General features: G+C 46.0%; 1 protein-coding gene across 1 annotated transcript in view; it reads right to left on the bottom strand.

Annotated features, from left to right (window-relative positions):
• Nucleotides 1–256: 256 nt before the first annotated feature.
• cdkal1 (CDK5 regulatory subunit associated protein 1-like 1) overlaps nt 257–12,493 on the bottom strand; it is a 505,260-nt gene continuing 493,023 nt past the window's right edge. Inside the window, exon 16 of the mRNA XM_056286983.1 lies at nt 257–2,385. Coding sequence (XP_056142958.1) covers nt 2,212–2,385 — 174 coding nt within the window. The 3' untranslated portion in view covers nt 257–2,211. The remainder of the gene's footprint in view (nt 2,386–12,493) is intronic.

Below are 12,493 nucleotides of genomic sequence, written 5' to 3' on the forward strand. Positions count from 1 at the left end.
ATGTATGGGAGGAGGCATGTGGTCGTCTGCAGCCCTCCCCGGATCAGCAGAGGGGGTGGAGCAGCGACTGGGACAGCTTGGAAGAGTGGGGTAATTGGTCAAGTACAATTGGAAGAAAAAAGGGGTAAAAATCCCCAAAAACAAAACAAAAAAACAAACAAACAAAGAAAAAAAGAGTGCCACTTGTGAGGAATCTCCATTGTCCTTTATTTCTGGGGGACAGCAACACGTAGACACATAAAACAATATGGGTGGGTGAAAAAGCAACGTCACACAAACAGCAGGCACACTTGGGCCCGCAGGCCGGGTGTATAAAGATAATCCTCAATAAATCGCAAACATTCTCCTGACATTTTCATGACCAGTTGCCTGGCAATTTATTGAAAATCTGTTGCTATGGGGTCGTACAATACAAATATATTCAAACTTAAGATTGACATTTAAGGAAAAAAAAAAAACGCAAACCCAACTGAAATTTAAAAAAACCTTTGCTTTAAAAACAACTTCAAAAGCGCTCGTTATAAATAAAGCCAATCCGCTAGAAATATAACAATTATGCGTCTTTCTCCAGGGTCAAAAAAGAAAAGTCGAACTTAAGGTTAGAGATGACCTCTGATCCGAGTATTATACAGTTAAACTTTGATCCGTCGTTCTTATTTTCCTTTCTCTAATGTATCCGCCATTACCACATCTCAATCCTCAACAAGATGACTGCAAAAACAGGTTGTGCACACGTGCATGCTGACCGGAAGCTGCGCGAGGAAGACATGGAGGGTAAGTGGGTAAACACAGCTCGGTGGTGGGTCAGTTTGATCTTTTCTGTACTGCAATCATGTAATAAACAGTAGAATGCCCCCCCGTACCCGGCCAATCACCCCACTCTTCCGAGCCATCCCGGTCGCTGCTCCACCCCCTCTGCCGATCCAGGGAGGGCTGCAGACTACCACATGCCTCCTCTGATACATGTGGAGTCACCAGCTGCTTCTTTTCACCTGACAGTGAGGAGATTCACCAGGGGGATGTAGGTAGTGCGTGGGAGGATCACACTACTCCCCCCAGTTCCCCCTCCACCCCAAACAGGCACCCCGATTGACCAGAGGAGGCGCTAGAGCAGCGACCAGGACACATACCCACATCCAGCTTCCCACCCACAGACACAGCCAATTGTGTCTGTAGGGACGCCCGACCAAGCCGGAGGTAACACAGGGATTCGAACCGCCCATCCCCGTGTTGGCAGGCAACGGAATAGACCGCTACGCTACCCGGACGCCCGGTAGCACGTTTTTTGAGCCCTCTCCAAATGCAGACTGAAAAGTTTTCAGATTTCATGTCGGCTAACTCATCTCACATGCCAGCACGATGACGTGTGCTCAAGCCAGCTTGGCAGACACCTTGGTGGTGCCCATTGTCGCATCGCCTTGGGTCCCCACTGTATCATTACACTTAAAAAAAAAGACAATTGTGACTCTAAGCCTTCGCTCTTCTTTTAACCCCTTCAACGCAGCTCAACCATTGAAAAATTTTAAAGCAACCCTGGCCAGTTTTATTCCTACTGCTTAAGCTTGCTGTGTGTCGGAGAAAACCCACAAATCTTGATGTGTCTACACACTTGAAGTTAACTCAAGTTTCAATATAAAATCAGTTAACAGTCGTCAATGACTGAGGAGCAAAGCTTCACACTGTGCAATCCCGACAAACATTTCTGGCAGGGCGAAGCATTTTCAAATCTTCATACAGGCTGCGTTTTTTTTTTTTTACATAGTGGATTCGCTTAGGGATCTATAACATCTTGAAGGTGATTTGTACTCAACAAAATTTAAAAAAAAAAAACCTGTTCTCTCTGAAATAGTAATGGACGCACATGGCCCTTATAGCATTTTATCACATTGTTTGTATTGTTATTTGTACTTGCCGCGGCAAAGAAATAAGAAACACTGACTTCACTGGAGCGGCGTGTGAAGTAAAATGACTGTGCGGTGGAAAATTCTACTTTTTTCATTAAAAACAATCTCACAGCACAACCACTGGACTCTGTGGACATCACCTCCTCCTGTTAATTCTTCATCAACCCTTCCGGTGTTTTTAAGATGAAATATGTGAGTCTGCTCAAGGACGCCAAGCAGAAGAGAGTCCCGTCACTATTTTCGCCCTCCAACAATACCCTCTCTCCGTCTCACATTCTTGTCAAATCTCAGATGTCTGAACCGTTTGTCAGTACAGCTTCTCCAGAATGAAGGCCAAAATGGCTGCCGTGAGTGCAAGCCCCATCCCCAGCATCTTCAGTCCCTCCCTGTCCAGGCTATAGGAGCCAATCAAGAAGGAGCCAGATGAAGAGGGAGTTGAAGCGGGACCACGGAGACCATTTGCCAAAATGGCCGTTTGTTCCTGTGGGGTGACACAAACAGAAGGACAGGTTCAGGCTGAGACGATAGCTGGTTGGGTTCACTAATGCTCCATTGTCACCTTATGACGGAAATCCTAATGCAGACAGAAGACGGATCAAGATTGTGTCTAGATAGGGTGCCAAGCTTCATTTAAGCCAAACTGGAAAGGCATCCATGCGGGATTGGAATCAGATTTTCTGAACGCATTAAGTTCAGGAATGCCATGTTTTCTTTCCAGTATAGTTGTATTAACATCAGTCAAAAACAATTGGTTGCCCCATCCCGACACAATCTAGATAATTCCACTATGCGCATTAGGATTTTGACGCTAGGTGTAAATGAGGCCTCAGATAAGTTGAGTGAAAAGTTCAAAAGCTGAAAATTGGATTTTTTTTGCTATCAATAAAGCCACCAAATCCATACACTTACTGGCGAGATATGCCCGCACACACAGAAACATAAAGCCAGAGACACACAGACACACTTTCTCTCTCAAACATACTCGCTCCACTCAGTCACTCTATCGCTCCCTCTCACACACCTACATAACGCCCACATTGCACCTCAAAGGCTAACTCATATCCATATTCACTAATCAGTGATTCATCCTGAGATCAAATCAGCTGGCCACGGTTGCAAATCAAACGGCCAGGATAGACATTAGTCTGGCCAGCGAGCCAAGGCATCCGCCGTGTGCGATCAGAGGGTTAGCCCTAATGTGCTGGACCATTAAAAAGACATCCGCCACTGAAGGGGGCTGACAGTGAAAGATGGAAAAGACTCAATGGGGAGGAGGAAGAAGAAAAGTAGGTGAGGAAAAAAAAAGATGAAAATGTAGAGACGAAAGGAGGATGCTCTTCATACTGCTTTTATCATCAAATATATACTGCCACTACACACATCACCGAAGCCGTGAACTTCACGGTTTAATCCATGTCGTCATAAAATGACAATTTTATTAAAGAGGGGGCAGATATCACAGCCATTTGCCTCTGAGCATTATAGGCATTTGTAAAAACATCCACTGATGTATCTTGATATCAGAGCGTACACATATAGCCAGCTGAGGCCTTCGATGGGGAATTACTAACCTCTCGGAGGCTGGTTGCTGTTTGTTTTGTTAGCTGGCTATTTGCCACTGCAAATTAATATTCATCAAACAGTGTTTCATTCCAGAGAAAATGTTCATGAATTATGCTATTATTATTATTAATCATGTGATTTTTGTAAAATTTTAATATACAGTACCATGTAACGACTCAAATGGTTTGTAAGAACCAATACTGTGATGGAGTTAAATATGCTAAATAAGGTGTATGGGATACATTTTTGCAACACTAAACCAATGTTAACTTAATTGAGATTAGATACTAAGTATGCTAACACCACCTGAAACAAAAAGGTCTTGTGACCTTTGTTGGCTTCTTGTGCTGCATGTCGCACAGCACATTTTGCTGTGGAAAAGTATTTTTTTAAAGAAATACTTAATTTTACTTTTTATTTTTAGCTACTTAAGAAGCATTGTGGACATTAGAGGGACAGCCCAGGTTGGATGGTTTGGAGACAAAGCAAGAAAGGCAAGATTGAGATGGTTTGGACATGTGTAGAGGAGAGATGCTGGGTGTATTAGGAGAAGGATGCTAAATGTGGAGCTGCCAGGGAAGAGGAAAAGAGGAATGCCAAAGAGGAGGTTTATGGATGTGGTGAGGGAGGACATGCAGGTGGCTGGTGTGACAGAAGAAGATGCAGAGGACAGGAAGAGATGGAAACGGTTGTGCTGCTGTGGTGACCCCTAGCAGGAAGAGGAAGAAGAAGAAGAAGAAGAAGAAGAAGAAGAAGAAGAAGAAGAAGAAGAAGAAGAAGAAGAAGAAGAAGAAGAAGAAAAAGAAGAAACAACATTGTGGAAAAAAATAAGTGTGTGCTGAAGCAGGGTGTTTTTTTTTGGAAACAAAACACGTGTTTAGCTAAGATGTCCCCAGTGGAGGAAGTAGAGTCTGAAGGCTCGGGGGAAGCCCCACCCATATCCCTGGCAGAGGTCTCTGAGATAGTTAAGAAGCTTTTTGGTGGCAAGGCACTGGGTGTGGATGAGTCACCCTGAGATGCTGAAGGCTCTGGACATTGTTGAGCTGTCTTGGTTGACACGCCTCTTCAGTGTCAGGTGGAGGTCGGGGACAGTACCTGTGGAGTAGCAGACTGGGGTGGTGGTTCCCATATTTTAAAAGGGGGACCGGAGGGTGTATTCCAATTATTGGGGCATCACATTGCTCAGCCTCCCTGGTAAAGTCTACTCTAGAGTACTGGAAAGGAGGCTCTGACCAACTGTCAAACCTCAGATTCAGGAGGAACAATGCGGATTCTGTCCTGGCCGTGGAACAATGGACTAACTCTTTACCCTTGCGGAAGTGCTGAGGGGGGCATGGGCATTTGACCAGCCAGTCTAACATGTGTTTTGTGGACTTGGAGAAGGCTTACAACCATGTACCCCAGGGCACTCTGTGGGGGGTACTGCGGGAGTTTGGGGTACCAGGGCAGTTGCTACAAGCCATCTGGTCCTTGTATAAATAAAGTGGGAGCTGTGTGTGCATTCTCGGCACAAAGTCAAACACGTTTTTGATGGGTGTCGCACTCCGCCACGGTTGTCCCTTGTCTCCTGTTTGTGATATTCATGGACAGGATCTCAAGGTGCAGCCAAGGTGAGGAGTGTGTCCGTTTTGGGAACCTCAGAATTGCATCTCTGCTCTTTGCAGATGATGTGGCTTTGTTGGCTTCATCAGAACGCAACTTCTAGTGCACACTGGGGTGGTTGGGATGAGTTGTTACCTCAAGTGAAGGACTTCAAGTGAGGGTAGGATGGAGTGGGAGATTGACAGGAAGATTGATGCAGCATCAGCAGTAATGCGGACCTGGTACCGGACCGTTGTGGTGCCGAAGGAGCTGAGCCACAAGGCAAGGCTCTCAATTTACCAGTTAATCTTCCTTCCAACCTTCATCTATGGTCATGAGCTTTGGGTAGTGACCAAAAGGGTGAGATCGCGGATACAAGTGGCTGAAATGAGTTTCCTCCGTAGGGTGTCTGGGCTCAGCCTTAGAGATAAGTTGAAGAGCTTGGACATCCGGGGGGGGGAGCTCAGAGTAGAGCCACTGCTCCTTCGCGTTGAAAGGAGCCAGTTGAGGTGGTTTGGGCATCTGATTAGGATGCCTCCTAGGTGCCTTCCTTTGGAGATTTTACGGGCATGGCCAAATGGGGGGAGACCCCGGGGTACACCCAGAACTTGCTGGAGGGACTACATGTCAAATCTGGCCTGAGAACGCCTTGGGATCCCCCAGGAGGAGCTGGAGGGCGTTGCTTGGGAGAGGGACATCTGGAGTGCCCTAATTAGCTTGCTGCTGCCGCGACCCGACCCCAGAGAAGCAGTTGAAGATAAATGAATGAATAAATGAATGTTTGGAAACAAAATGGATATACCTGTACTGGGTGTGGAGGAAATGAATTGGGGTGACTTTGTGATTGGACCTTTTCCTCAGCACCCTAGATGGAGGAGAGGGAAACGGCTCATCACCTGTAAGGCGTATTATGCATGGCAATATTGACCGATTGATCAGGGCGCTTTAGACTGACCTCTAATCAAGTCCATGAAGGGATAACTGTATAGGATTAGCCTTTCACATTCACTCTATCTACTCTGACTTGTTGTCAAGGTCTCACTCTCTCTGTTCTTTCCATAATTCCTCCACCTGCTTCATATCGCTCTTTATATATCGCTATATAATATTAAGTGAGACAGCAAATGTGGTTGGACAGTTGAGTTCTTGTTTGCAGGGATGTATGTTACGCCCGGACTAATTTGTCCTTTATTCAGCCTACTGACACCTGAAACTCTTTGCTTTCTCGCTGACGTGCTCCAAATCGTACCCCTGATACCTCCCTCCACAAAAACTGCAATTATTACCATCTGTGGATTAGCAGAGAGAGCATTAGAGCTGTTCAAGCTATCTGTTTAGTTCTGTTGGACAGGGCGGTTTTTAATGAGAGACATATCTGCTTGTTTTAAGTAATTAAATATAAGATGGTAGCTATTGATAGACACTAAAACGCAAGTGCACGCACATGTGGGGGGTGGACAGTGTGATGGGTTCATTTCAATTTGGGTCAGCGTTTTAAAGTGTTTTTTTGTGTGACATATCTGTCTGAATTCTCTGATCAAAGACAATTTTCTCCCACAGGGGACAATGAAACTTTACTTTAAACTTTGAACACGTGCATTTGAGATGCAACTCTAACTAATGCCAGAGGATGCATCTGTATGTCTGTGGGTGTGTGTGAGAGAGAGACCGAGAGGTGTTGGGCCACCACGAGCCTCAAGACCAGCTTCAATGCTCCTTGTCATAGACTCTACAAGTCTCTGAACTCTACTGGAGGGATGAAGACTATTTTTCCATTATATATTCCCTCATTTGGTGTTTTGATGAGGGTGGTGGAGAGCGCTGTCTAACACGTCGGTCCAAAATCTCCCTTAGGTGTTCAATTGGGTTGAGATCCGGTGACTGTGAAGGCCATACCATATGATATACATCATTTTCATACTCATCACACCATTTTGAACCCTCGTACCCTGTGGATGGGGGCATCGTCATCCTGGAAGAGACCACTCCCATCAGGATAGAGATGTTTCATCATAGGATAAAGGTGAAGTGGAACCAGAATAACTTTGTATTGATTTGCAGGGACCCTTCCCTCTAAGGGGACAAGTGGACCCAAACCATGCCAGGAACACAGCATAACAGAGCCCCCGGACCCGCTCACTGTAGGGGTCAAGGATTTAGGCTTTTCCTTTAATTTGTCAGCCGCCTGTATATATTGTGTGCTTATGCATCTATGTAGTGCCACGTGAGAAGGGGTTGCGGTGTGGCGCATGTCTCCCATCATTCAAACCACTCTGCACTACTCCCGCCCTGCTGTTCTCCTTCCTGATGGCTGTGAGCACCACCCAGCTACCCATTCCCCTGCCCACTATTGTTGGTGAAAGGCTTCCTCTGTTACAGCATACAATGGAGGAGGGATATGGTATTCAGCAACGCCTGCGTGACACATCCATCAGTCACTTACTGTAGGGACGGCAAACAAAGTCACGGTGGGGTGGAGGGGTACAGCACACAGCGTCCAGCTGACCGGTCCATGGTCACTTAATATGGCGGCACCACGCAACTGGTCTGACTCACCGATGGTAAAGCAGACACGCCCTGTTTTGAGATGCTCGAAAATCAGTGGGAGTGCTTCCTTTCTGACCGGGCTTCCGGTGGTAGACATGGTAAGAGCCCCCCCCCCCCCACCCCTCCGTCAGGTGGCTATCCGTCGCCTATCCTCTCACACATAATGGCATGATTACAATGAACACAGGTACATCTGTCAGGGCTCAGAACGCTAATCCCAAACTCAACAGGATAATACTCGCCGTGCTCCAATAGGGCTCTCCAACGAGGGAACGACGCCAGCCTGTTGAAGTGGCACTTAACAAAAGAAAGAGAGAAAGGTGAGAAGGGGGAAAGACGGGAGAAAAGAGACGCATGGAAAAACCGAGAGAAAGACAGCGAGGGAGACACAATGAGAAAGAACACAAGAGGAAAATGAGTGTCCTTATGAGGTGCTTCTGATTATAATAAACAGGCTGAGAGAACTCTGTTAACCCCCCCCCCCCGTGTGTGTGTGTGTGTGTGTGTGTCTGTGTGTGTGTTTGTGTCTTCCTTCATGCGGCTGTATTTGACAGCAGGGTGTCAAGAGGGGAACTGAACGGAAAAATTGAGATTGTGTTACACCCCGATGAAATGAAATGAAGATGCAACTGTAAACGGCTGCACAGAGGGGATGTGGGAGGAAGACAGAGTGGAGAACAGGTAGAGAGGAAGAGATGGGAGGAAGGGAGAGCGGACGGGAGGCGGAGAAATACGAAACAGTGCAATAGTACTTAGCTTGCCTGCTGATAAATGGAGAAAGACGAAAGAAGGAAAGACACTTTATATTGTCATTGTATTATTGCAACAAATTTGTCTTCTTGCATGTAACCCATCCTATTGTGTAGGAGCAGTGGGCAGCTGCAGCACCTGGGGACCAACTCCAGATCTTCTTTCCATCGTCTTGCTCAGGGGCACAGACAGGAGTATTAACCCTAACATGCATGTCTTTTTGATGGTGGGAGGAAACCGGAGCACCCGGAGGAAACCCACACAGACACGGGGAGAACATGCAAACTCCACACAGAAAGGACCTGGGATGGCCTGGGATTGAACCCAGGACCTTCTTGCTGTGAGCCAACAGTGATAACCACTGGACCACCGTGCTAGCCAAGACATATTGCTTGATTTTATATACTAGATAGATAGATAGACAAGACAGACAAGATAGCTAGCTAGCTAGCTAGCTAGCTAGATAGATAGATAGATAGATAGATAGATAGATAGATAGATAGATAGATAGATAGATAAAGACAAGACAGACAAGATAGATGGATAGATAGATAGACAAGACAGAGAGGATAGATAGATAGATAGATAGATAGATAGATAGATAGATAGATAGATAGATAGATAGATAGATAGATAGATAGATAGATAGATAGATAGATAGCCAAGATATATAGATAGATGGATAGATATAGATAATACAAGACAGACAAGATAGATGGATAGATGGATAGACAAGACAGACAGGATAGGTAGATAGGTAGATAGATAGATAGACAAGACAGACAGGATAGGTAGATAGATAGATAGACAAGACAGACAGGATAGATAGATAGATAGACAGATAGATAGATAGATAGATAGATAGATAGATAGATAGATAGATAGATAGATAGATAGATAGATAGATAGATAGATAGATAGATAGATAGATTACAATTTCACAAGTACCTCTGTTGTTCCGACTCAATCTGTCTATCCCCTCTGCTGATCACTTACAAATGTTTCTTGTCTCCATGTCCCTGACGTCTTTCTTTAATGTGTAATATGTATACTTTTTTCAAAAATATTCCCCCATTTCTCTGTCACACACACACACACACACACACACACACACACACACACACACACACACACACACACACACACACACACACACACACACACACACACACACACACACACACACACATCTTGCCCAGAGGGCACAATGCAATGTGGTCAAATTTCTCACATGATCCTTAACAGCTGCCACTGTCACTCTAGACACAAAGACAGGCTGTGATATCCGTATGTGAGTGTGTGTGTGTGTGTGTGTGTGTGTGTGTGTGTGTGTGTGTGTGTGTGTGTGTGTGTGTGTGTGTCTTTCGGTGTGCTGCCATCATTTAGGGACGCCTATGAAAGTCAGAGAGGCCATAACGTAACAAGCTCCTTAGTCCTGAGCGACTTGTTTCATCGCAGATAAGCTGCGGCAGTGTTTAGAGGAAGACAGAGACGATGGATCAGAGAGGAAGATGGAGAGAGAGAGCAAAGACCTGTCCTAGGAGGAGGGAGGTGAAACAGGGAGATTGAATCAGGAGAGAAATTAAAACAGAGGGAATAAAAATTAAAGATTTGTACAAAAAAAATCCCAGCATGCTTTGAGTCAAGCAAATAATCCTGAGTATATTCTTGTTTCGAGATCAGTTGGAAGTCCAAAATTTCAACACACCATCCGCATCGTTATAAACAACACAATTACTGTTTGCCCAAATCACTTCTCTAAGTATGAATTGGTATGATTTTCTACATAAAAAAAAAAAAAAATCCCCTTTTTTACCCAAATGTACCTGGCCAATTACCCCACTCTTCCGAGCCCTCCCGGTTGCTGCTCCACCCCCTCTGCCAATCCGGGGAGGGCTTCAGACTACCACATGCCTCCTCGATACATGTGGAGTCACCGGCCGCTTCTTTTCACCTGACAGGGAAGAGTTTCGCCCCCCCTGAACAGGTGCCCCAACCGACCAGAGGAGGCACTAGTGCAGCAACCAGGACACATACCCACATCCGGCTTCCCACCCGCAGACACGGCTAATTGTGTCTGTAGGGATGCCCGACCAAGCCGGAGGCAACATGGGGATTCGAACTGGCGATCCCCGTGTTGGTAGGCAACGGAGTAGACTGCTACGCCACCCAGACGCCCGATTTTTGACATTATTATACACCTTTAGAAGAATGAACAATTTACAAAAGGAAAACAACCACAAAGGCAGAGGGCAGCAGAGAGGAGGAGACATCAGTGGAGATCAGGTCAGACAGCAGAGCTGGACAGATGGATTTCTTCTCATCTGCCCTTTTTTTTTTTGTTTTTTAAAAAGTTGGAGGGGTTGTGGAGGGAGACCGGGCTGGCTAAAAGAGGAAAGAACTGGTTTAAAGGAATAGACATTGTGTAGTTGTTGTTGTCTGTGGTTGATGATAAGGACCGAGGTGGGGGCTTTCTCTCCCTCTTTTTACTCCTGTGCCATTAGTTTCTCCATGTCATCTAGTGTTTCACCTGGCATCTGCCCTCTGGCCTGAGCTCTGACACCCTCATCCAGAGCACATGGCTCACACTGTCATTCCTGTTACAATGCGCGCGCGCGCGCGCACACACACACACACACACACACACACACACACACACACACACACACACACACACACACACACACACACAGAAACAGTATCCCAGGTACAGTCTTTTGTAATGTCACACACCGACACCAGGTTGAAATGAATGCCGGGCCCTAGGAGAGTAGTGTGGGATGTGCACATGAACATGCACGGACCCTAATTATACAAGCACACGCACACGTGCACACACACACACACACAGTTGATATTACAGACATCTTAAGCATGCAGTGGTCCAAAAACAACCAGTCCTGTGTCATGTTACGCACATACACACACACACACAATTCCTACAAACACACACGTACAATTGGAAGGACAGCTTGATGCCATGTTACAAACTCAGTGTCTCTACAACACGCCTACACACACAGTCCAAAAACAACCTAGTCTCATGTTACATACACAAGTGTGGTAGGCATGTCCCGTAACAGGCAGTACGTCTGACAACACAACTTACACACATGTAACACACACACCTGCCACATTATATGAGCACTTGGCCACTGACCTCTGCATGTAAGCAGTATCCCTAATGCTGCCCAACATACATGCAGCAAGCCGGGCCCATGTGAACCGATGCCTACCCACATCACTTTACGACGTCAGTAAGCGTAGACAGTACACCCACGCCATGGTTATTACAGGGGAGACTGGAGACAGTCTCGGGCATTAGACACACTCACATTTCAATAGCACATGAGGTACAAAACACACACACACACACACACACACACACACACACACACACACACACACACACACACACACACACACACACACACACACACACACACACACACAATGTGAGTGCTTGATACCACAGTCAAACAGATAAGACTGCTGGGCAGCACGGTGGTCCAGTGGTTATCGTTGTTGCCTCACAGAGAGAAGGTCCTGGGTTCGAACCCCAGGCCCTTTCTGTGTGGAGTTTGCATGTTCTCTCTGTGTCTGTGTGGGTTTCCTCTGGGTGCTCCGGTTTCCTCCCACCATCAAAAAGACATGCATGTTAGGGTTAATACTCCTGTCTGTGCCCTTGAGCAAGGCCATGGAAAGAAGAAGTGGAGTTGGTCCCTCGGTGCTGCAGCTGCCCACTGCTCCTATACAACAGGATGGGTTACATACACAACACACATTCATTGTAACCTGTACAATGCCAAAATAAAGTGGCTTTCTTCTGAAGTTCATTTATAAGAATCCACACTATCCCTCTCTCCCACAGTTATTTTAGACCCACAGCAGGTTTTGGGTCTTTTTCCGGTGGGCCCCTCCATGACATGAGTAACAATATGTTCTCATGAGCCTTGGATTAAGAAGGAGAGATAAAATCATCTGTTGTCTATCAAATCTCAAGCTAGTTTGAGCCAAAAATTTCTGGTGCCTAAAAGTGGAGTTTGGGAGTCGAGCTGTGCGGTGGTTTATTGTGGCTTTTATCATGTGGGGACCAACTGAGGTACGCTGGACATCCAGTGAGTCCTTAAGTATGACTTAAAAACCAC

The sequence above is a fragment of the Lampris incognitus genome, chromosome 9, assembly GCF_029633865.1.
Source record: "Lampris incognitus isolate fLamInc1 chromosome 9, fLamInc1.hap2, whole genome shotgun sequence".
Taxonomy (NCBI): Eukaryota; Metazoa; Chordata; class Actinopteri; order Lampriformes; family Lampridae; genus Lampris; species Lampris incognitus.